This window comes from Salvia hispanica, chromosome 3 (genome assembly GCF_023119035.1).
Source record: "Salvia hispanica cultivar TCC Black 2014 chromosome 3, UniMelb_Shisp_WGS_1.0, whole genome shotgun sequence".
In the NCBI taxonomy this organism is placed as follows: domain Eukaryota; kingdom Viridiplantae; phylum Streptophyta; class Magnoliopsida; order Lamiales; family Lamiaceae; genus Salvia; species Salvia hispanica.
In genome coordinates, this window is record NC_062967.1 from 26,956,734 (window position 1) to 26,981,719 (window position 24,986).

General features: G+C 35.8%; 5 protein-coding genes across 7 annotated transcripts; 4 read left to right on the top strand and 1 right to left on the bottom strand.

Moving 5' to 3' along the window:
* Window positions 1–902: 902 nt before the first annotated feature.
* LOC125209726 (cytochrome P450 94C1-like) lies at window positions 903–4,328 on the bottom strand. Its single transcript, XM_048109312.1, has 2 exons — window positions 4,320–4,328; window positions 903–2,723 (listed from the first exon to the last, which is right to left on the bottom strand). The coding sequence occupies exons 1-2, from the start codon at window positions 4,326–4,328 to the stop codon at window positions 1,158–1,160; spliced, it is 1,575 nt and encodes a 524-aa protein (XP_047965269.1). The 3' UTR covers window positions 903–1,157.
* Window positions 4,329–6,212: 1,884 nt separating this feature from the next.
* Window positions 6,213–7,002, top strand: LOC125212391 (protein LITTLE ZIPPER 3). The gene is made up of 2 exons (XM_048112550.1): window positions 6,213–6,323; window positions 6,600–7,002. Exon 2 carries the CDS (start codon window positions 6,613–6,615, stop codon window positions 6,799–6,801), a length of 189 nt encoding a protein of 62 aa, XP_047968507.1. The 5' UTR covers window positions 6,213–6,323; window positions 6,600–6,612; the 3' UTR covers window positions 6,802–7,002.
* Window positions 7,003–12,358: 5,356 nt separating this feature from the next.
* Window positions 12,359–14,820, top strand: LOC125214963. Its single transcript, XM_048116226.1, has 5 exons — window positions 12,359–12,518; window positions 12,887–13,152; window positions 13,235–13,446; window positions 13,526–13,793; window positions 14,316–14,820. The coding sequence occupies exons 1-5, from the start codon at window positions 12,428–12,430 to the stop codon at window positions 14,601–14,603; spliced, it is 1,125 nt and encodes a 374-aa protein (XP_047972183.1). The 5' UTR covers window positions 12,359–12,427; the 3' UTR covers window positions 14,604–14,820.
* A 2,856-nt stretch (window positions 14,821–17,676) lies between these two features.
* Window positions 17,677–20,114, top strand: LOC125214961. Of its 3 annotated transcripts, none has more exons than XM_048116225.1 (5): window positions 17,677–17,886; window positions 18,242–18,507; window positions 18,594–18,805; window positions 18,935–19,174; window positions 19,639–19,779. In XM_048116225.1, the coding sequence occupies exons 1-5, from the start codon at window positions 17,790–17,792 to the stop codon at window positions 19,646–19,648; spliced, it is 825 nt and encodes a 274-aa protein (XP_047972182.1). In that variant the 5' UTR covers window positions 17,677–17,789; the 3' UTR covers window positions 19,649–19,779. The 3 variants fall into 3 exon arrangements, with proteins under 3 accessions (XP_047972182.1, XP_047972180.1, XP_047972181.1); XM_048116223.1 differs by having other exon boundaries at window positions 17,684–17,886; window positions 18,935–19,202; window positions 19,639–20,114; XM_048116224.1 differs by having other exon boundaries at window positions 17,694–17,886; window positions 18,301–18,507; window positions 18,935–19,202; window positions 19,639–20,114.
* Window positions 20,115–22,199: 2,085 nt separating this feature from the next.
* LOC125216202 (protein ABSCISIC ACID-INSENSITIVE 5) lies at window positions 22,200–24,957 on the top strand. Its single transcript, XM_048117858.1, has 5 exons — window positions 22,200–22,447; window positions 23,260–24,330; window positions 24,409–24,480; window positions 24,565–24,594; window positions 24,685–24,957. The coding sequence occupies exons 2-5, from the start codon at window positions 23,302–23,304 to the stop codon at window positions 24,784–24,786; spliced, it is 1,233 nt and encodes a 410-aa protein (XP_047973815.1). The 5' UTR covers window positions 22,200–22,447; window positions 23,260–23,301; the 3' UTR covers window positions 24,787–24,957.
* The last annotated feature ends 29 nt before the right edge of the window (window positions 24,958–24,986 follow it).

Consider the following 24,986-nt stretch of genomic DNA (forward strand, 5'->3'; position numbering starts at 1 on the left):
GAGAGTTGGAAGAAGATGTAAGTATATAAAGAAAAACTTAAGTATTTCCTTTTGGAAACAGAATTGAATTAGGAAAGAAATTGTGTTTTTTCCTTTATGTTAATATATGGTAAGTTTCCCTCTTTATTTTTTCCCACTAGATGTACCGATTATTGTTGTGATGATCAAATGTATTTTAATTTGTCTTTTTTTAAATAAAACTCGATAGGTCGTTTTCGTTCATAGAGTAGTTTTTTTAGACATGTAAACTTTGCCTAAATTATCTGTGAAGCTAGTAATTTTTTAAATTACATAGATTTTTTTTTATAATATTAATGATAAAATGTTTAAATGGTTTTTAATCATGTGTTTAAAGTTTGAATAAATGTTTCAATCATCTAATTACGATATTTAAAAAAACATGTTACTTTGAAAGTCGAATTTCATTAAGGAGTTTTCGTGCCATCACTTGACTTGAATAAAATACTATTACCGACAAATAAAAGTATAAGCATAAAGTTGTTTCCAAACAATAAAATTGCCCCTTCCATTTCAATTATTTTAGTGTCAATATATGAAATAACATACACCTTTTTTTCTTTTTCTTTAATTTCCTTATTAAATTATGTGACTGCATCTGTTTAACATAATTATGTTTATCAGTCTATTTTCCAGTACTCGCACCGTATATGTGCGTGTGATGTTTATAATTTATAATGCCCAAAACATGAATTATGTAGTTAGTAAATCATAATCAATTAGGCTAACAATATTAACGGTTCACACGTTTGTAATACTAATTAATTAGGCTAACAACATTAATTAATTCCTCATTAAAAAGAATAGTTGTTGCATATATATTCACCTGACCAAACTAAAATGATGGATTATTCAACAAAAATCATTATGTATCATCACCTACATCAACGACACATATATGCATAACATTATGGAAAGTAAATGATAATTAGACATAATAATACAAGATCTAGATTCTAGACAGCCACTAGTGCACACACTATGTAATGCACACACTATGAATTAAATGGGACATAAAATGATACATCAATCAATAATTGTTAAGGACATTCATAATTACATTACTAGCTAGAATAAAGCCCTACTGTATAAACATGAGAACTTTAACAAATGGTACTAAGTCTATGGACTTGCATGGTTCACCGGCGATGCACCAAGACCGGCAAGCCGTCACGATAGGTGGCTGTGAGGCCGGGTGAGAACACTGGGACCGGGCGGTAGTCAATTAGCTCGACACGATACTCTCTTAACAAGGCGAGTGCAACACTTTCCACCTCTAGTAACGCCATTTCTTTCCCTAGACAAACCCTAACCCCGCCTTGAAACACCGGATACTTATAAGGGTTTTCTTGGCAAAAAACCCTGTCTCGCAACCATCTCTCCGGCTTGAAATCCGCCCAATCCGGCCCCCAAATTTCCTCAATACGCCCCATCGCGTACGGGTGGTACGTAACCCTAGTGCCCTTTTTCACCGGGCATCCATCGGGCAAAACGTCGTCTTCCAGGCAAAATTTCGAATCGAACTGGACCGGTGGATACATTCTCATGCTCTCATGGACGGCCGCATGAAGATAATGAAACCCTCTCATCTCCTCGTATTCCGTGATCCTCGAATTTCCCACTCCCATCACCCTATCCGCCTCCTCTAGTATAGCAGCCTCCACCCCAGGGTGGCGGGCTGCCAACCAGAAAAAGCTGGTCAGGGCGGACCCCACAGTGTCCCGCCCTGCCAATAAAAAGTTGACTATTATATCCCTCAGATAAGTCTCATCACTCACACTATCCATGAATCTCGACAGGAGATCCCTCCGGCCGGCGGACCCGAACCTCCGCCGCTGCCGGATCACCTCTTCCGCTAGCGCATCGACATCCGCGACCGCGCGCCGCAGCCGCCTCTCGCTCCCGACTCCCAGCCACCGCTTCGCCCTCCACACGAGCGGCGACGCCGCCATCGCCCGCTCGGCCGACAGCCGCGACGCGACGTCGAACGCCGCCTCGAAGTCCGAGAGCTCCAAGCACGTGGGGTCCACCCCGAAGGAGAATCTACAAATGCAATCAAAGGAGAATCTCCGGAAAACGTCTTGCAAATCCAACACCCCCTTCTCTCTAGAAGCAGAATCCACCGCCGGAATCAGGCAGCGGTGGATCTCGTGATGGACGACCTCGAGCGCGTACGCGCGCAGGGAGGCGCGCGCGAGCTCGAGGCCGGCCATCTTGCGCTGGAAGCGCCACGTGTCGCCGTCGGCGTTGAAGATGCCGCGGCCGAGGAAGTCGGCGAGGATGGAGGAGAAGGGCTTCCCTTTGGGGAAGTTGTGGAACTTAGTTTGGAGGATGTACTCGACGTTGGCGGGATTGGCGGTGATGACGTTGTTGGTGACGTGGATGTGGACGGTGCGCGACGGCGAGGATTGGAGGAGGTGCGTGTGCCAGTCGGAGAGGTTGGTGAAGCGGCTGCGCCACTGCGAGTCCACGTAGGATTGGCAGATGGCGCAGCTGCACCAAGCTGATCTAGTTAGTCTCGTGATGATTATGGAAATGCTTAGGATGATTACGAGAGCTAAAGAGAAGAACAATATGAATGAGGAATCCATGGATTTTGAGGAATTCAAGTTTTTGTAGGAAAAACGAGGAATATTGATCAATTGATGTGAGAAGAGGTGTTTCTTGACACCAATATTATATATGGAATTAGTTATGTGATTCCTCTATAGTAAGGTCCACTTGCTAATAATTGATTTGAGTCGACATGGATGAGGATAAATGCTATATATAGAATAATTTTTTTTAATTAATTTATGAAAGGAGTTCAATTTAAAAAGGGTTAACAATTGAATTTATGTTAATTTAGTGATTTATTGATTATTTCCGATTTTTAAAATGTTTGTAATTTTTTAAAACCTTTTTGTTCGAATTGTCGACTGCGACAACGGTGTGTTATTGTCCGCTTTGGGTTAAGTCCGCATGAATTTGTTTTTGGGTCACCTCCCTCAAACTGAATGAGGTTGGACAAGAATTATATACACCTTCGACTTAGGTGTGTTATGTCTCGATCTTACACATCGTTATATTAAGGGGGTGTTCGGTTTGCAAGATTGTATCCGAGATTAAATTTGTAGTGTGTTTGGTTCATGAGATTCAACCCACAACTCAATTCTAGATGGATAATCATAGGATAATTAGTCATAGTTAGCCCCTTATAACTAAAATAATTTCACATCTCAATCCTAGATTGTATGTTGATATTATTTTATTTTAGAAATGGAAACACTACCTAAATTGACAAAAATCATCTTTAGATGTCGATCGACGCAAGATATATCAATCTATTCTAGATATTTTGTATGGAATTTATTTAATTGTGCATCACATTCACTAGTTATTAAATTAGAGTTTCTTCATCTTTTGCAATATAAATGAAGTTTATTAATTTTTCATTGTAATTTGATAGGATGGTTCTAAAACTAAAATCGAGATTATGACCTAAATCTCAAAGTGGGATATGAGTACAAGGAACAATCTATTAATAGCATTATGTCATTACGAAGAAATATACGTTTGGGATTGGGATTAATCACATCACTAATGGAGGACACACGAGGACACACGTTTTTCATATGTGGGATATATAATGTTAATCGCCAGCTGTCCTAGAAATGTTTGGCCACGTTACATGGGGCATATGGATTTTTTATAATTCTTTTAATTATTTGATATTAAAATAAAAATACTTTATAATAAATAATTAATTTTCTTTTTTTGGCCGTGGTTGTGTTTTCACATGGTGTTTAGTCGATTCTTAATTTCGAAGATGTTGGTAGGCCTGCAATAATACAATTTGTATGAAGCAACTCACCTCTTTATTGTTTGTCTCTCGAATTTTCTTGGAAGGGACATCTGATTTTGATGTATAGCTGTTGAAATTATAGTGTATATTCGTACTATCCGGATTCCATATTTTGGGTTATAGTGTATATTCGGATAAGATTCCGTGTCAAGAATTTAAACCTAACTGAGAGTTTGTGAAGAGATAAAACTTTTTTATGCTGTCTTGGTATATATATGGGTGCGTGTGTGTGTCTGATGTCCGAACTTTCCTTTCACTCCGAGCCAAATGAATGCTACACATTACTAAATATAATGATTTATTTTAACAAAGATGATTTAAACTTGAATACTCCCTTCGTTACCAAATAGTGTGAAAATTTTCTTTTTTCGTTCATTCCTGAAAAATAAGAACTTTCTAATTTTAGAAATTCAAACAACATATTACCCCTACAAATCATTTTATTTACAACTTATACCATTACCATTAACCACTTATACCTTACAATAATATGGACTCGACTCTCCACTAACATTATTCCACTACCCTTTCTTTCTCCTTCTCTTACTTTTCCCCTTATTTATTAAAACTCGCGCCGAATTAATTGTCCATACTCTTTAGGGACGGACGAAGCATTATTAATTTTAAAATATAATTTTTTTTTATTGAATTACATCATTACTGCAAACACTGCACATGCACCACTAACACCACTAAAATAAAGATATATGTCGAGTAGAAATACAATAGGCAAAGAGAAAGAATCTCATACTACTATGCATGCATCACGTTCGATCATAAAAAAACAAGTACTACTACATAATGATTTAAATCGAACAATTAGATACTCAAATATCTATATACAGATGCACATAAGCACAAAAATGTCAAGTCTATATCCACTTGCAGAAATGTGTGATGACTCGGATGATGGAGATTGCAATTGATACAAGCTTAACATTAATTGCAATCATTAATTAATCCATTCTTATTTCCTTTAATTAAGGAAGGTACAAGTCCTCACTAATCATCATTAACTGAACAAGTGGATGATGACAACATGATATCTTTTTAGGGCCCAGCCCAAAGTGAAGTGAAGTCTGACCTATTTCAGCAATATAGTATTGTTCTTTTAATTACAAATTTTGATTCAGTGTATGGTTCCAACTAATTGCTTGAATTTTGATTTTGTGGGGATACTTTGGCCTTACTGAATATAGCATTAGCACATACTATTAATTTGCTGTTTGCTGAAAAAATTTGAGTAACAAATTTTCAGTAAATTAAAAGAGTTTTTGTTGGTTTTTCATCACTATATTCCAAGTTGTTTGGAAACATGTCCGTATTTTTTATGTTGTGTCTTTTTTGGAAATACAAAAGCTTAAAAGTTTATTGAAATTTTGGACATAGAAAATATATTTATCTCGCTTTTTATATTATATTGACAGATAAAATATAAAATGGATACACTGTCCTTATTAGGACTATATTTTATTTCTTGGATTATTAATATGTTAAATTGGGGGATAAAAATCCTAAATGAAGCTTATTAGCAACGAATTATGTAAAATTGGGCTTCATTTCTCGAACCATGGATTAAGGCCCACTGGACTAAACTTTGTTGTGAAAATAAATTCCGGTTTATTTAAGTTGAAGAATAGAATTGCAATTGTGAGTAAAATATTGCACAAAATCTTTGCCATCATAAATTCATAATCATCGACTTTGGCCCAAAAATCAGAATAAACAGGGAAAATTGTGTAGAATCAGTAATGCTGCAAAAATTTTATGGAAAATCAGAAAAAATCACTCAAAAGTCAAAACTACTGATTTTGAACCAAAATCGAAATCTCCGGTTACCGATTCAACTTCGAACCATGAATTCACTTGCCGGGTCAATTATTGGTCCGCTTCTCTTAGAACCATAACCATAAATTCCGAATCACAACCACTAGTTTATAAAAGAGAAATACTCTCTCTTCGTCCAATGTTGTTCAAAGTTACCTGAGACGTTTTCTCAATTTCTATCGATTTTCAGTTCAAAGTCACGTGAAACTATATTCCGATTATGCTACGAATTAAAGGCCGGTTAAGATTAAAAATAAAAATAAAATTGTCGGTTGAGTTCCGGTTCAACCAGACACCCCCACAAGCAAAAGAATCATGTAGGGATATGGGGTGATGATGATATACCAATCCAAACCATGATTGCAAGCATCCTCATCATTTAGAGTGGGCGTGAAATTACGAAAATAGCCCTGGGCCCTGTATCCCAGCTGCTGCAATCGCCATAATTCACATGCAGCATCCTAGCCCCCTTCTTCCAAACTCATCATGCACCATTTAAATCCTGCCCTTTTCACACCCATCATTACACTTTACACATTTCTCTCTCTCTCTCTAGATATAGTATTAGTACTATCCTCTTCCTTTTTCCTCACTATACCAAGAAACAAACTCCCTCTCCTGTTTCAGTGAAAAGGTAAATCTAAATCTTTTTAGAAACCACAAATTTGAAGATGACTCACACACCCAAACACTAGTTTTTTTATATTATTTTAATTCCATAAAAATGATATACTATGTGTGTCTAATTAAGAGAAATTCACGGGTTACGTCATAAAATCAACTGGCGATAAGAAGAAAGGCCCATGAGGCCCTATTAAAATAGTTTCAGTTCTCATGTTACACTGATAGTATATAGTTGTATTTTAGTTTTAGTTTCTATTGCCAACAGTTTCTTCAAAAATTATTTAAGGTTTTGAGAGAGAATGGAGAAGGCGAACTCGGAGCTATCGATGGAGAACTACTGCATCATGCAAGAGAATGAGAGGCTGAGGAAGAAGGCGGAGCTTCTCAACCAAGAGAATCAAACGCTGCTTTACCAGCTCAAGCAACGCCTATCCACTAAGGCCGCCGCCGGATCTAGCTCCGCCGCCGCCAAGCCCAGCAAGAAATAGGTGTGGTAGTTTTTATGATTTTGGTTACTTAGGAAAAATAGTTCATTTCCTATTGGGATTGTGATGTGGGAAGTCATTAATTAGCAATGTGTTATTTGTTCGTCGCAAATTAAAATTGTCAAATAAATCAGGAAAGGTGGTCGAACTCTGGTCAATTTTACACTTTCACAATCTGAAAAATACTACTAGTACTATAAATTACAAGCTTTGAGTTTTCGCAATTATTTCATCCTTTTTGATAATTTTTGGCTGCAGCAACCGGTTTAAAACATGTGGACATTGGACGAAACAAGACATCTATTTAAGTTCAAAATGACATTTTGTCCATGTCTTTTAAAACGGCTAACACCAGTGTGTAATTAGCTGGAAAATGGTAGGATGTAATTTTGTTATTATTGGAGTATAATTGAAAAGAGGTAGAAAGATTTTTTATTTTTTATTTTTGATTTCATGGTCCAGCCTCTTTAGTTTTTCAATCTTGGTAGGGCCTATTGGGCATTTAATTGGGTCCTAAATCTAATTGAGCCCAATATATCATCCATCAATTTCAGCAATATTTCTACATGATCTTTCCATGTGCAAAATAATTTATTTTATTCTAGAAAATAATATGTAGTCCAATCTCCTTTATGAGCTTTAAATCATTTCATAAATATTTATATCTCAAAATTGAGATTAATTATAGTAAATTCATCGTTTATACACGTACAACTAAAAAAAGAATTTGACATCCTGGAGTATAAAATTAAAGTTGTTTAAGCTCTTATTGATGATATATTCTCTCCATGTCCTACAATTTTAGATATATATCTCGCTCCCTTGCATTATAGATCTTCTAACAAGTACTTCTAAGATATACAGTTCTACCAAAATAATCCAACATTTATTAGTTGTTTGATTATACAAAACTAGATGCAGTCTCTCATTCATTGATTTAGTCTAATTCATTGATGTATACTACTTAACATATGAAAAAATAAGTTAAACTCACAATAAGGTTACATCACTACTCGCTACGGTCGAAGCTAGATTTCACATTTAAAAAAAAATTTGTTATGTACTTCCAACTTTCCTATTTTTTGGGAAAATTTTTCTCAAATAGCATTATTATAATATTATATTTCCTTTTTCTATTTAACAAACAATAATATCCCCTATCAACAATTGAAAAGGAATTACTATGATAAATTGTGGTCATTTTGTCCAACTTTTATTAAAAGACGCGTTATATTACTAGACAATGCAGTGTTTTTTTATAACTAATGGAGTACTTATAATTTCTTCATGAGATTCTCATCATATACTAGTCAGAGTAAAGGATGAGATTCACAGCTTTTTCTCACACCACATTTTCTTTATTCAGGAAGCTGAACACAGAGATAATCAAAAAGTTGTTTCAAGAATTATATAAAACTTGATAAACATTCAATCATCAAAAGAATGTTCTCCATAAGGTTTTACATACATAAGATATACAGATAGTACTATAACACAATGCAGATGAAGAAATTACAAGTTTCTTTCTCATATCAAATAGAACAGTACCGTCAACTTAAACCGTAACACTAAGTGTTAATCCAAGATGCACAAATACAACACAATACATACATCTATTCATAAGATGTAATTTTAACATAAGAAGTTTCTTTCTCATACCAAATAGAACACTATCTTCCTAAAAATTTCAGATACAATACTCGTAAAAATTAATGTCCATCATCATTCTCTCTATGATATCTAACCCTTCAATTATTGAATTATATGACACGACATTAGGTGAGGACTAGCTTCACTATGCAATTCCCAAATGTGATCATCTTTATCAAATGAGATCACAAGAAAGCGGGCACTGAGAGTAATTAAATCATTCATATAAAAAGATTTTCTATAGCTTCTAATTTTTGATAAATAATTTAAAATTTTAATTAGTGGTTGATGGACCGGAACTCGAAGCGATATGCTATAGAATTACTCTAACTATAAAGATAACTAGGCAATCGGAATAACCTGAGCGAGTCGAACCTGATATCCGGTTGTGGTCTCTCTGATACCAATGAATCTATGATTTGATTCATCAATTAGCGAAAGAAGAAAATCCTAGAGATGCAGAAATTCCGATTCATCAATTAGTGAAAAGAGGATGAAAATCCAACAAGACGAAGGGAATACATTTTTGTGATGGACTTGTCGTCTCTACCATTTTTAATCTCTTTAATGATGATGAATATATCGTAAATATAAACATTAGGTTTGCAGCTACATCACAATGTAATGACTTATCATAAGGGGTCTTTTCATCAATATGCTCCATAATACAAAGAGTTGGTCTCTGTTCTGCCAAAAGGGAGGGAGGCATGCAAGAGCTTTGTGCATGTAGCGGAGTACCGGATTCCGTATTTATGTGCTCTTAGCGCTTGCTGCGTTGAAACGTGGGTTCGGATCATCCTGGAGAGTGATGGCATGCCTAGATTGGGCTTTTAAAACACAAATAAAGTGAATCGTTTATCTAACCTCATGTCAAGTGACCTATGATCATCATATTCTGCCGCGGTTGGGATCATCCTGGAGAGTGATGGCATGCCAAAATGCGTTGGCGTTATAATCAAGGGGTTCGAGCCCAATGTCATATATTCCCAACTGATATTCTTGATTCTACATACGGAAACTTATTCACCGCACTACTACTCCTCCCTCACTTTTGCATAACCCATTCATTACACTCACACAGTTCCTCTTTCCCCATGAGATTTGCAGCAGCAAGGATCTTTCCAACCAATAAAAATCCTTTGACAAACATCAGGCTCGTATGCACGCTTGAAAAAACTGCCTAAATCGGGAAACCCAAAATCAGACTCAATCGCAACCCTCTGACACATTTCATCAAACATATCAAGGGCTATATTCCATAAATAGTACTAGACCTCACATCCCATTAACCATTTTCCACTCACATATTATTATAAAACTAATATAAAAAAGTAGGACCCACATTCCACTATTTTTTTTCACCAACTTTCCTTTACATTTCTTAAAATTTGTGCCGACTTAATCGGGACTCCTAAAATGAGACAGAGAGTATTAAAGATTTGAATAATGGTTTCATATTTACTTGTGACCGTGGTGATTCAAACTATCAACATTGGTTTAATAGTTAAAAAACATTATGTTACCAACTAATTAAGTTTCAGCAATAATATATTCATAATATTATTATTAGTCAAAAATTTCTCTTCAAAATAATCGATTTTAAATTGACTATCACAAAAGATGACGACGCCTTGATGCTTGTCTCATTCAGCTTATTCAAACTTTCAACCATCCAATTATTTAGTCAAATGGTTTAAATAGATATAGATAAAGATTGAACATAAAATACGAATATATAATAGACGTACATGTTCAAACTTCAAACTGTTGAACGAAAAATAACTAATTTCTAAAACTAAAAACAATATTATTTCTATTTAAATTTTTATGCATTTAACATATAAAAAATTATTGCATAAAATCTCTTTTTATCTTTTAACAAAAATTAACTATTTTTTCCTGTATACTTTATCTCTTAGAATGATGCTAAAATGCAAACTTATATATTATACAAACTCAAAATATAATATAAACATAGGGTAAAATTTCAATATTTTAATGTCAACACAATATCAACACAACATCAATCATTGACTATCGTTAAAATTCTGTTCACATTTTCCTATTGATACTTTTTTGTGACCTGTTGACATGTCTCAATAGTCCATGCAGATTATAGTTTTGGGTTTGTACAATATTTAAAGTTTTTCGTTTGATCACGTTCCTTATCTCTTATATATTTTATTTAGGGTTTGTCCCTTTCTTTAATCTCACTATTAAATTATTAAACACGGAATAGTATATTTCTTGATTTTTACGTCAAAATAAAGTGCATATACTTTATCATTTAGTATATTTTATTTACTATTTATTTCTTACTTTAATCTCTCTATTAATTTATTAATACTAGTAATATATTTCTTGATTCTTATGAAAAAATAAAGTGCATAATTTAAATGAGATGGATGGAGCTATCTTTTCCCATATTAGTACATACATAATTTATATTTAAATTTATTAATTTCTTTGATGAATTACTATAACTAAAACATTTGATACTATAATTATGATAAAAGTAATAAATAAGTAGAAAACGTGAAAAACGCTGATAATAATGAATTTAGTATACGCAACTAAAATCTTAGTAATTAATAAAAAAAATACACAGAAGGTGTTCCATTTAAATATGAAACGAACACAGAAAAAAAATAATTAAACCACTATCTCCGTTGCGTTCAGAGACGAAGCCAGGATTTTTTTCTGGGGGGTCCAAAAATTGTTTATAATTATGAGCTATTTTTTACACCGGCATCAATGTCCCGGTAAATAATTGCAACATGAGCGGGAGGAATAGTGACATATAGAGATGGTAATTAGGTAAATAGTAGTGTTAGAAACTAGAGATATATACGACAACTTTAGTAAAAATCAATCCCGACGTCACAAATTGCACAATGTCGTGAAAATGACCATACATGCATCTTAAATACTACTACTATTAATAACATTTCTCTTTAACAATAGTAAATTCAAACAAAGCATTTATCATTTTTCACACATATTCATTAATCGAAATCTTACAGTAGCCTTTCAGTAAAGCTCTCTGTATTTTTTGATCAATTTATGTTTTAAAATAATCAAAGATCTGTGATTTAAAAAATAGACTAGCAATGTATATTTGTGTTTTAAAATAATTACAAACTCCTTCCGTAGATGACTCACTTTCCTTTTTAGTTTGTCTCAACCAAGATGACTCATTACTAAAAATGTAACTACTTTTATCTCTACTTCACAAAACAAAATTGCATAAACTCCCGTGCCGTCCAAGAAATGAGTCATCTTCCTTGGGACGAAGGGAGTATTTATCATTCAAAATAACTTAAAAAATAGACCAGAATAATAAATAATTACCATAATTAAAGTATTAAAAAAATAGAGTAGCCAGAAAAATAACTACTACTACTATACTATAAATAAAGTATTAAACTAAAAAATAGACTATAAATAAATTATTGTATTTATATATCAGTATTTAAGAGTAATTGAAATAAGTTCTTTTGAGGAAATAAAATAAATAGTACTAAGAGAAAGGAAGAAAAAGGTTGTTGCCAAGATTCAGCTGTACTAAGAAAAAGGAAGAAAAAAGTTGTTACCAAGATTCGAACAGCTGACTTCAGGTAGGAGAGGCTAAACATCACACCAACTCAACTAGCAAACATACCTATAAATGATAGGAATATATGTAATATATAGTAATAATTTCAATAGCTGGGGGCCCCCCAGGCCCCAGTGTGGCTTCGTCGCTGGTTGCGTTGATAATAATTTTTCAAAAAATAATTAATTTGCATATCATAGAGAAACACAATAAAATAAAAAGTACTATACAATAATTTTTCTTTGTAACTTAAAATCAAAAAGGTAAAACTACGTGTATTAATTAAATTAAATAAGGAGGAGTATAATAAATTAAAAATAATTAAAAACGTTTACCGCTTCGTCTACTTTCTTCTGCATTTCCGAAGTTCCAACAATTTTTTCAATGGCGGATGGAACAACCAGGAAAATCTCAGCTTCTTCTGCAAGAGCTCACACTCGCAAACCTAAATCCAACTCTCCTTCAAAAAACTCAGGTGACCTTTCATTTTTTTTCTGCCTCAATTTTAAGATTGGCATTTCGCTTGGCGATTGTCGAATTTCTTCATCAAATGCCCGTTTCAGTTTACTAAATTTAGTTTTTTAGGGTTCATGCGTATAATTTAGTTGATTATATTGCTCTTGCATAGCATATGTAAGCTTCAGTGTTGCCTAATCGTAGAAATTGGTGATTTTGATATTGGAAATTGACTGATTACAGCAAACTAGAGGTGTGACTCGGAAATTAGGGCTATAACTGATCTGATTGTTGCTCAAATCCATAAATTAGGGCTAAAGATGACTTTCATTTGCATTTAAGGCCATGATGTGTGATATTTATGCCCTCAATTTTCAATTGTTTAAGGGATTTTCAAGAAACTTCTATTGGTTTTCTTCGTGGGAATCTTGGCTTGGGCTTATCAGGCAACAAAGCCTCCCCCACCGAAGATCTGTGGCTCGAAAGATGGGCCTCCGGTTACATCTTCGAGAATACAGCTCAAGGATGGAAGGCACTTGGCCTACAAAGAGTTTGGTGTGCCAAAGGATAATGCGAAGCACAAGATCGTGTTTGTCCATGGCTTCGATACTTGCAGGCATGACGTCTCTGCTATAACTGCAGGGCTCTCCCCGGTAATGCTTCTTTCTGTATTTGCCTGATGGTTATGAAAAGCAGTGTATGGGCTGATCTCTTTTTGCTTTGCCTCACAAACAGGATATTGTTGAAAGCCGAGGGATTTATATTGTTTCATTTGACCGACCTGGTTATGGAGAGAGTGATCCTAACCCTTCCGCAACACTTAGAAGCATTTCTTCTGACATCGAGGAGCTTGCTGATCAGTTGGCTTTGGGATCCAAATTTTACGTTGCTGGATTCTCCTTGGGCGGGGAGATTGTGTGGACCTGCCTCAAATACATTCCTCACAGGTACATTTCTTCGTAGTTTTGTACTAGTACATTCCTCACAGGTACGTTGTAGTTGAATTTTGAGTACAATGGCGTGCAGGTTGGCAGGAGCAGCTCTGGTTGCACCAGTGGTGAATTATTGGTGGAAAGGTATTCCTTCGAACCTCACTGCAGAAGCATATAAGCAGCAGCTTCCTCAGGACCAATGGGCGCTTCGTGTAGCTCACTATGCTCCGTGGCTTAACTACTGGTGGAACACCCAAAAGCTATTTCCTGGTCTGAGTCTTATCGTTCACAGCCCCAAAGTTCTCTCTCGTCAAGATGCAGAACTAATACCAAGGATTATCTCTATACGACAGGATATTATGGTAATGGTTGGTTACTGTATTCTTGAATGCACACAACAAGAAAAATCATCCACTAATTGCATACTTATCAATTTTGTGCTATATATATTACTCGATTTTCTAGGTGGCAATGTGCTCCTTTAAACCCGAAACTGTCATTGTTGTCCAAACCTGAAAATCCATGATTAAATGAACTAGGTGAAGCAAAGCCTCTTTGGAACGTCATGCGTTTACCTCGGCTGATATCCTTACCTTTATCCTTATGCATATCGTCTAGCCAATACTAAAACCAAGTCGACATCCTTTCCTCACCGATTTTCTGCAGAAGATGCCGCCACCTTTGTCAAAACTGTTTCCTAGCCATATTTCACCCTCTATACTATATATAGCAAATCATGTCAATATCTTATACCATGCTGAGTTTTGCAGCACTGAAAATAAATGTAATTCATTCAAGAAGGGGTTTACTTTGCGTGTGTAGATTCGATTACCAAAACATGTGATCGAGTATTCGAAGTTATATAACTTGAATGTACAATCCAGGCACAGGTAAGGCAGCAGGGTGAGTTCGAGTCCCTTCACTGTGATCTGGCATTTGCCTTTGGGAGGTGGGAATTCGACCCAACGGAGGTGAGAAACCCCTTTCCAGAAGGCGAAGGCTCAGTTCACCTATGGCAGGGTGATGAGGATCGCCTCGTCCCTGCCATACTGCAGCGTGAGATCGTCCGCCGGCTGCCATGGATTCACTACCATGAGGTACGTGGCGCGGGCCACATGTTTCCATATGCTGATGGAATAGCTGATTCAGTCATACAAGCACTTGTTTCTTAGGCTGCTTGCATAAGGTTTACATGAATTCGTATCACATTTTGGTAACATTATGGGATTGTTTTGTGTATAATTTTAGTATCTCTAGTCTATATTTATTCTTGTTTTCTTCAAGATGGCTAGAACTCGTATGTTTGTCCTTTTTTTACGTATGTAGAAATGCGTGCCATGCTGTATCATGTCTCAACTGATATATGAAAATGTCTTGTTTTGTACTGTATACTCCCTCCGTTCTCTCATAGTTGAGATGAAACTTTTCGGCATAGAGTTTAAAAGAGATGAAACTTTTCGGCATAGAGTTTAAAAAAGAAATGTTGAGTGGGTTAAATAAATAGATAAAAAAGGAAGAAAGAGAAATAATCAGAGAGGATAAAGTAACAAGTGAATAAAGTAATAGAATAAAGTAAGGGAGAGTAAAAAGTTACTCCTTCCGTCCCACTTTGGGAGTCCCGATCACTTATACACATGTTTTGTTAAAATCTTCTCTATATTATTTTCTCTCTTATTTAACGTTTCTCTACTTTAACTATTTTTTAATAATTTTTACAAAATGAGTGTGCAAAAGTGATCGGGACTCCTAAAGTGGGACGGAAGGAGTATTATATATGAAAATGATTCAACTATAAAGGAACTTTTTAAAATAAAAATAACGACTTAACTACGAGGGAAGAGCATGAGATTGTATTATACTCCATAAACATCACATTTGTATGCCACGCATATATGGGTGGTGACAATGGCAGATTCAAGAAATAGAACTTTTGGATTGGACCCAGCGAAAAACATTTAGTCAGCCGCCCCTTCCAATTAACACAATCTCACAAATCTAGACTACATTTCATTATTTTATTTAATAAACCGACAACTACATAATATATTTATAATCGCCCACTAGTTAAATTTTAATGTAAATTAATAATGAAGGGAAGAATAGAAAGCTAAAATAATTTGCATATCATAAAGTAACTCAATAAGAATAAAAAGTTGAATTATTTTCTTTGTGACTTAAAATAAAAAAGGTAAAACTATGTGTATTAATTAATAGGAGCTGTGTAACACTATAAACTAGAATGGGAGTGGATCCGCTGTGGTGGATACACAGCAGGGCTGCTTTGCCATAATATGGCACCGTTTTATTTCAATTGTTATAGCCTTTAAAACCTTTTCATTTAGCTGACAATTTTTCGTTGTAGTATCCTTAATTTATTTGGCCTGTGATTCAAAGTTAATATTTGCACTAATATTTCTTATAGTAATACTTTGTTGAGCATTAACTAAGAGTATTAGAGCATCACATCGGTGTCTCGATGCGGGCTCGGTCTCGTCCCGGCGAGATGAGACTGCATCGAGATGCCGATGCGGGTGCTCCGTCGCATCTCGTAGCCCGAGGGGAGGGGTGGTTGGCGGGCTGTCTCGCAACGCGCGTCGGCCACGTGGCGAGCAGCGATTGGGGCGTGACGCCCACTCGCTAGCTCTGCGAGTGTACATCGATTTAAGGCTATTTCTAATTATTACAGTATTTTTTTTAAAAATCTGGAAAAAAAAATTGACCATTTCTTTCAGCCGTATTTCTTTTACCCTTTTTTTGCAATTTTTTTTTTTCTTTTTTTCCCACATTCATCTATAAATAACCCAATTCCGCCACCATTTTTTTCCACACACAAACACTACACTCTCACAATCCACGATGGCTGACACTTCCCGCATGACGCCTGCTTAATATCAAGTCCATCTTGCCGGCATTGAGTATCTGGCAAGTCAACTTGGTATTCCGCCTCCATTTAGCTTGTGCACCGCCTTCGGGGAATGATTCACCGGCGGAGTAGTTTTTATAATTTAAGTGTGCAATTTTTAATTTCTAGTATTTTAAATTATGTCTTTTTTATTTTTTTTTAAGATTTTAATTATGTGTTTTTTTATTTTTTTTATGATTTTAAATTGTATTTTGTCTTTTATAAATGAAGTGCGTTTTTATTGAGTGAATTTGTTGAAAATTGAATGAATAGTTAAGGAATGAGATGGTTAAAAGATGAAAGGATGCATGTGTTGTCTCTTAGTTAAGAGATAAGGTAAAAAGTGCAGTGTGGCCCATGAATAGTGAAAGGATGAGGCGGTTAAGAGACGGTATTGAGACAAGGATGCGGATGACCCATAAATTAATGTATTCCATCCATTCCATATAATATGTCACACTTTCTTTTATAGTTTGTCACACTAGAAATATCACATTTCTATTTTTAGAAAAAGTTATCTGTCCCATTAATATAAAAATAAATTTTTTCTCTCCACTTAACACACCAAAAAATAGCTCATAATATCCCGTATCATCCTACAAGTGCGACATTTTTTGCACTAAAAATTTATCAAATTACAAAACTCATTTTATATTCAAATTTAGTGATTATTAATTTTATGTTCCCTTAGTCTGCGAATGGAAACCTCATTTCTTCTCGGCATGAGTTTAATAAATGTTAAGAAAAGTGAGTGCAAAAAGTTAGTGGTATATGAGTCTTTCTTGTATTTATTAGTTTTAAATGAAATGTGAGTGGAATGAGTTAGTGGAATATGACACATGTTAGCATTTATAGTATAAATGAATCGAACTCCTATTTGCGGACGGACTAAAATGAAAAAACGGGAATCTTATTCGTAGACGGATGAAGTATTCATTTATTTTTTTCCAATACCATAAATTATAACTCAAAATTTAACCAAAAGTTATGAGCTAACAAAAATAATCACTAAAATTTTAGTCCAAAACAAATTATCAACAAACTCTAATTAATATTTTAAATAAACTATTGATATTATATTAATTTATGATAATACTATTAGTTATAATTTTAAACGATAAAATTTTAATTACTAAAAATTATGCTCAACAATGGATTATAATAAAAGACATTATTCAACAAATTATTAAGAGTGAACTGCATTTATGATATCTAACTTTTGACTTTCGCACATAAATGATACATAATCTTTATTTTAAATCATGCGGATGGCTTTATGGCACAACAGTCCCTCCTGTGTTTCCACAGCAGCAGAGATCCACTCCCATTGTCCCATATTGGTACAGTGGTACTCCACACTACAAGAATTAAAAATACTGAGTAATAATTACAAAATCTTATCGCTTCGTATACTTTCTTCTGCATGTCCAACTCCTAAGTTCCAGCAATTTTTTCAATGGCGGATGAAAGTGAAACGACCAGGAAAATCTCAGCTTCTTCTGCAAGAGCTCACACTCGCAAACCTAAATCCAACTCTCCTTCAAAAAGTTCAGGTGAGCTTTCATTTTTTTTCTGCCTCAATTTTAAGTTTGGCATTTCGCTTGGTGATTGTCGAATTTTCTTCATCAAATGCCCATTTCAGTTTACTAAATTTAGTTTTTTTTACGGTTTATGCGTATGATTAAGTTGATTATATTGCTCTTGCATAACATATGTAAGCTTCAGTGTTGCCTAATCGTAGAAATTGGTGATTTTGATATTGGGAATTGACTGATTAGGCTACAATATATAGCTCTATTTCTGATCTGATAATTGATCAAATCCATAAATTAGAGCTAGAGATGACTTTCATTTGCATTTTAAGGCCAAATGTGTGATATTTGTGCCCTCGATTTTCAATTGTTTAAGGGATTTTCAAGAAACTTGTATTGGTTTTCTTTGTGGGGATCTTGGGTTGGGCTTATCAGGCAACGAAGCCTCCCCCGCCGAAGATCTGTGGCTCGAAAGACGGGCCTCCGGTTACAGCTACAAGAATACAGCTCAAGGATGGAAGGCACTTGGCCTACAACGAATTTGGGGTACAAAAGGATAATGCGAAGCACAAGATCGTGCTTGTCCATGGCTTCGGTGCTTGCAGGCATGACATGTCTCTTATAACTGCAGGGCTCTCCCCGGTAACGCTTCTTCCTGTATTTGCCTGGTAGTTATGAAAAGCAGTGTATGAGCTGATCTCTTTCGGATTGCTTTGCCTCACAAACAGGATATTGTTGAAAGCCGAGGGATTTATATTGTTTCGTTTGATCGGCCTGGTTATGGAGAGAGTGATCCTAACCCTTCCGCGACACTTAGAAGCATTTCTTCTGACATCGAGGAGCTTGCTGATCAGTTGGCTTTAGGATCCAAATTTTACGTTGCTGGATTATCCTTGGGTGGGGAGATTGTGTGGACCTGCCTCAAGTACATTCCTCACAGGTACATTTCTTCGTAGTTTTGTAATATCGTATCACTGCTTGAAATTCGATTTCTTTTATTTTTTGGCTTTTAAAGCCTAAAGCAGTTCCTTCGTCGTTGTAATTGAATTTTGAGTACAACGGTGTGCAGGTTGGCAGGAGTGGCTCTGGTTGCACCAGTGGTGAATTATTGGTGGAAAGGTATTCCTTCGAACCTCACTGCAGAAGCATATAAGCAGCTTCTTCCTCAGGACCAATGGGGGCTTCGTGTAGCTCACTATGCACCGTGGCTTAACTACTGGTGGAACACCCAAAAGCTGTTTCCTGGTGTGAGTCTTATCAGTCTCAGCCCCAAAATTTTCTCTCGTCAAGATGCAGAACTAATGCCAAGGTTGCTCTCTTTACGACAGGAGTATGTGGTAATGGTTACTATATTCTTGAATGCACACAACAGCAAAAGTGAAATTCAAACTATTAGTTTTTTCAAAAATTGGTCTTGTGCTTATATCCGAACCTGAAAATCCATCGTTGTACAAACCCAAAAATTCTTTTTCGTGTTTTACCTAAACCTCTTGGGAAATGTCATGTATATGCCTCTGTTGATTTCCTTACCTCTAGCCAATACTAAGACTAAGTCGACATCCTTTCCTCACTGATCTTCTGCTGAAGATTCCATCGTGTCACCTCTGTCGAGACTGTTCCTAGCATATACATCACCCCTTGTTCTCAGCCTTGAACATATTTTCATTTGTGAATTAATTCATTCGAGAAGGGGTTTACTTTGAGCGTATAGATTTGATTACCAAAACATATGATTGAGTGTTTTAAGCTATATAACTTGAATTTGCAATCCAGGCTCAGGTAAGGCAGCAGGGTGACTTCGAGTCTGTTCACCGTGATCTGGCATTCGCCTTTGGGAAGTGGGAATTTGACCCAACGGAGGTGAGAAACCCCTTTCCAGAAGGCGAAGGCTCAGTTCACCTGTGGCAGGGTGATGAGGATCGCATCGTCCCTGCCATACTGCAGCGTGAGATCGTCCACCGGCTGCCATGGATTCACTACCACGAGCTACGTGGCGCAGGCCACATGTTTCTATTAGCTGATGGAATAGCTGATGCAGTCATACAAGCACTTGTTTCTTAAGGTGCTTGCATTAGATCACACTTTGATAACATTGTGGGGTTGTCTCGTCTAATTTTGCAAGTGTTTTGTTTCAAATCTTGTTGTTTTCTTCAGGGTGAGCGTAACTAGTATGTATGTCTTGTTTTTACGTATGCAAAAATGTGTCAATTGATATATGAAAATATATGTATTGTGTTTTTATTTTATGAGATTGTATTTGTATATCACATTTATATACCACACGTGTGCTGAAAATGAGAAACATAAACCCTAGGTTGGACTGGCGGACACAGAAATAAACAATGATAGGGGTTGTGGTTTTAAATTTGTTTTAAAGTATTTTTTGATGTTTTAGATTATTTATAAGGGATTTTACATTATAATTTGCATTAAACTTGAATAAATTTTAAAAATTTATAAAAGAAAAAGTTACAAAACAATTTTATTGAGGGCTTTAGCCCCACTCTCGTTATACATGGGTCCGCCTCTGGACTCAGTGAAAAACATTTAGCGTTGGCATTAAAACATATATGAAGAACAACTCTTGAAGGTTGAGCTAGGGTGGAGTTGCTCATTGTGGAATGACATAATAGAAGCTCCAAAGGTTTAATTTAATGAAAATTTTCTGTTCTCAGGAATTTAATGAGTTGGTTGACCTATAAAGCTCAACTAAATTGGTTACTTTGGCTGATAGGCATGTGTGAAAGACATGATATAAAGAGTTAATAAAATAAAATTGGAATTTCTTTCGTCACCGCTAACACCTTCACCAAAAAATTGCACCGAAGGCTAATATTTATAAAATATTGGAAGAAATATACATAATTTTTGCAGTTGAATGTAGAATTCTATAACAAAGCAACAATAAGATCCAAGTTAAAGGCGTTTGCGAGTTTCAATATTTATTATTAACCAAAATTCATATACTATTTCTAGTCCATGCCACTTTGTAATTTGTAAATATACTTTGTTATCTCAGTCTTATATTTATATCAAAATAATGTCTGCAAATTTATTATTACAAAGTAATTATATTTAATGGCGGTGGTAACCACTCTAACTTGTAGAAAAAACCCATATTAGTTACTCCATACAATATTTCCGATAGCATACATATATATTCTAAATATATTTTGTAATAATGTGCATTGACCACACACAATCTTTTTCTGCAAGCCTAGAATAAGACAAAAACATTTAATCCAGCATCGCTTACAGATCAAAGCATGATAAACGAGGTCAATTAATAGGATTTATTAATCTAATAATATAAAGTTTTCAAACAATAAGGAATAGAAATTAAAATAAAAGGATCGATTTTCAGTTGATTAAATTGTTAAATATTACTATCTGATAGTATTAAATTGGTTCAAATAAAATTATTTAGAGGTTTGGACAGAGAAAAAAAGATATTGGTACATTAATATAGTTTTTGCATCATAACTTAATAAATTTATAATTAATTAAATAAATGAAATTAAAAACTCACTCCCTTTAGTAAGAGCTTCAATCCCTTAAGTTTTCATTTAGCCAGCCCATAAATCATATTATCTAGTCCATCCGTTCCATATAGTACTGGAATCATTTTACTTTTTGATACATTCGATAATAGTGAAATCATTTTTCATTTTAGTAAAAGTTAACTCATTTCTTCTCACTTACTTTACCCTCTTTTACTTTATTCTCTCTTCATCTATCTATCTTTTTCATTTATTATTTTATTCTTCTTTTATTTAATTTTTTACACAATTTATTTTCTAAATTGTATGACGAAAAAAAACATCTCCGCTACTGTGGAACGACAGAGAGAATATGATAATTGTAGACTTATGAATAAGTCAAGACTCATCAACTAAAACTTAAGTACTTAATAATACTACCATTTTTAAATCGGACCGAATCTTCTAATCCACATTTCATACTCCAACCCTAATACACACTCTCACAACTTAATAAAATAATGTTATAATATGTAAGTGATGGTCAAGTGGTGGTAGTATTATTTTATTAAGTTGTGAGTGTGTATTAGGGTTGGAGTAGAGAATATGGACTAGGAGATCCGCTCCGTTTTTAAACTGTTTTTTGTTTTTTTGGAAGAGAGGAGAAGTCCGGCGGCCGAAATTCGCACGTGCCTATATTGCGATAGAGACGGGACACGTGGAAGGCAGATGGTAGCTCAGGGGAGCTGTAGACGCGACACGTGTCCACGACGTGTCCAGTAGCCATGCAAAATTATTCACTCCATTTTCAGACATATAAAACTCAAAACCCCTTCATTTTCACAACCATTTTCTCTCCCTCTCTCTCTCTCTACAAATACACACATATATAGATAATATCGTCGTCTAGCTACTAAAATTTCTAGTTGTATACAATCTTATTTATTTCCGTATATATATTTATGTTTGTGTGTATTTGCTAAACGCTAATGATATTTAAAAATAGGGTGCTAGCCAGCTAGAAAATTGATCTGACCTTTATCCCTTGAGCAAACCAATCCCTTGCAAGCTCAGCCACTACTCTACAAGTATTGGATTCCAATGTAAACCTTCTCTCTCTCTCTCTCAGAAGATACTGATTATTCTTCCTTTATATCCATTGTTTGTGATCAAGGGTTTGGCATATGATACTCATTGTTTATTTGAAGATATGGTTTACTGTTTATCTTTATTTTCATTTTGTGATTCATGATTCATAAATGAGTTATGATTTGCTGTGATCTTCTTTTTCATCTTTAGTGTATATATTTGATCTTATGATCTTCTTTTTCAAGTCTGAATTGAATAAGGTTTTCTTCCTTCAGTAATTCAGTTATATAATTATATGTTAATAATTCAATGATAATAGTGTGCAACATTAGGTTTTAATTTTGTGTAGACATAGTTATTGGATAGGATTTGATATGGCAAAAAATTTGTGTGCATAATCGTAATTAAATCCGTTCAATTTAATTAATTTGAGTTTCACTTATTTTCAGTTAGGGTTTATTAAGCATAGTTAGGATAATAAAAGATTCTTTGTAATTAAATTTGCTAATTATGATTAAGATATAAATAGGTAAGATGTATTGGATTGTGCCCACATAAGCAATATGAACATGGCCTAATTAGGTGTAAAAGGAAAAAAAATACTAGATGTTGAAAATAATTTTTTTTCTCGATTATTATGTGGCTATAGTGATAGAAAATGAACAAATATGTAACTTAATTATAATAGTATATCAGGTTGATTTGAATTTAATTTGATCATCTACCTCTATGTAACCATAACCAACTCCAAAATAAAAGATGTGCGCCGAAATTGGACATTTCATTTGTCTGTTTCTTAATTTCTTGATCTTGATTGGTGGAACAGTGATCCAAGAAGTTCCTTGAAATCTTGGCCAATAATTCCGACATGGTAACAACAGATTCCGAGATAGAAATGGATTCACCGATGGAATCAGATCAGCAGCAACAGCCTAAGAATCAGCCGTTGGGGCGGCAGTCGTCGATATACTCCCTCACGCTCGACGAGTTCCAACACACTCTCTCTGAGAATGGCAAGAATTTTGGATCCATGAACATGGATGAGTTCCTCAACAGCATATGGACCGCCGAGGAAAATCAAGCTCATGCTCATGCGCATGCGCACGGCCAAGGACACGCCATGAATGGCGCTGGCGCCATCCCGGGCCAGCATTTTCAGCTGCAAGAAAGCAATGGGGAGGGAATAGCCAAGCAGCATAGCTTGCCTAGGCAGGGGTCACTCAGCATTCCCGAGCCTCTGTGCAGGAAGACGGTAGACGAGGTGTGGTCGGAGATTCACGGGAGTCAGCATCACGGGAATGGCGGCCAAGGCCATATTCCGAATCCCGGGACTACTACTCACAAACAGGCTACTTTTGGAGAGATGACACTCGAAGACTTCTTGATACGGGCCGGGGTTGTGAGGGAACATAATTTCACGATGGCGCCACCTCAGCAACAGCAGCCGCCCTTCGGAATGTACCAGAACACTAACCATCCCGCGATGGGGCCGGGATTCGCCCAAAGGCCGGTGATGGCTGTTGGAGTTGCTGCTTCCGGGATCAACTCTGTTTCGGGTTATCAGCCACTACAGAGTGGTGTGGGAGACACGACCGGCTATGGAGGCGGGATGAAAAGGGGCGGTGGATATGCGCCACAAGCCCCTCCTCCTCCGGTGGGGAGCTACGGAGGGAGAGTGGGGAACGGAAGCGGAGGGGGGTTCGGGGGGTTGGGAATGGGGTCACCGGTCAGCCCTTTGTCGGATGGAATGGGAGCGAACCAAGTTGATGGAATCGAGGGGATGAGAGGAGGGCGGAAGCGGACGTTAGATGGGCCGGTGGAGAAGGTCGTGGAGAGGCGGCAACGGAGAATGATCAAGAACAGGGAGTCTGCTGCAAGATCCAGAGCAAGGAAGCAGGTAAACTAGCCTTATTCCTTATGTTCCATTCCCCAAAATCGATATCTCCGTTAACGAAGCGTATGGCTTCTCCGGCAGGCTTACACGGTCGAGCTCGAGGCCGAACTGAACCAACTCAAAGAAGAGAATCTACACCTCAAGCAAGCTCTGGTAAGCAAACAAAACAGTGCTAAAAAAATACGCAACTGCAAATTTATAGATGCTAATCAATTCAAATTCCCTCATCTACAACAGGCTGAGTTAGAGAGAAAGAGAAAACAGCAGGTAAATCATATACAGTAAAATCTCCAATGTGTTTCAATTTTATGGGAAAAAAGAAGCTTGATTAGTGATTTGGTTGATGAATGTTAACAGTACTATGAGGAAGAGGCAAGACAAGCACAAATGCAGTCAAAATCATACAAAGCTAATGAGAAATTGAGAGCAATGAGAAGGTGCTTGAGCTGTTCTTATTGAGGAGGCTAAGGATAGTTTTTGAGGGCAGCTATAGAATTCATATAGTCTTATAGTATGTTTTTTCATGAGTCTCCTAAACATATTTGGTAGGGCAATTAGAAGAGGAAAGTTGTTTCTATAGGGATATGTAATCTTATCTTATACCAAAAATCTGAACCAGGTATTATCTCTCTTCTCCATTGTAGAAGATATGAACAGAG

Coding starts and splice junctions, on each gene's coding strand:
- LOC125212391 (XM_048112550.1), top strand. CDS start 6,613: ATGGAGAAGGCGAACTCGGAGCTATCGATGGAGAACTACTGCATCATG.
- LOC125214963 (XM_048116226.1), top strand. CDS start 12,428: ATGGCGGATGGAACAACCAGGAAAATCTCAGCTTCTTCTGCAAGAGCT. Junction 12,519..12,886: donor CTCTCCTTCAAAAAACTCAG/GTGACCTTTCAT, acceptor CAATTGTTTAAG/GGATTTTCAAGAAACTTCTA. Junction 13,447..13,525: donor CTCAAATACATTCCTCACAG/GTACATTTCTTC, acceptor AATGGCGTGCAG/GTTGGCAGGAGCAGCTCTGG.
- LOC125214961 (XM_048116223.1), top strand. CDS start 17,790: ATGGCGGATGAAAGTGAAACGACCAGGAAAATCTCAGCTTCTTCTGCA. Junction 18,806..18,934: donor CTCAAGTACATTCCTCACAG/GTACATTTCTTC, acceptor AACGGTGTGCAG/GTTGGCAGGAGTGGCTCTGG. Junction 19,203..19,638: donor CTTTACGACAGGAGTATGTG/GTAATGGTTACT, acceptor TTTGCAATCCAG/GCTCAGGTAAGGCAGCAGGG.
- LOC125216202 (XM_048117858.1), top strand. CDS start 23,302: ATGGTAACAACAGATTCCGAGATAGAAATGGATTCACCGATGGAATCA. Junction 24,481..24,564: donor TACACCTCAAGCAAGCTCTG/GTAAGCAAACAA, acceptor CATCTACAACAG/GCTGAGTTAGAGAGAAAGAG. Junction 24,595..24,684: donor AGAGAAAGAGAAAACAGCAG/GTAAATCATATA, acceptor GAATGTTAACAG/TACTATGAGGAAGAGGCAAG.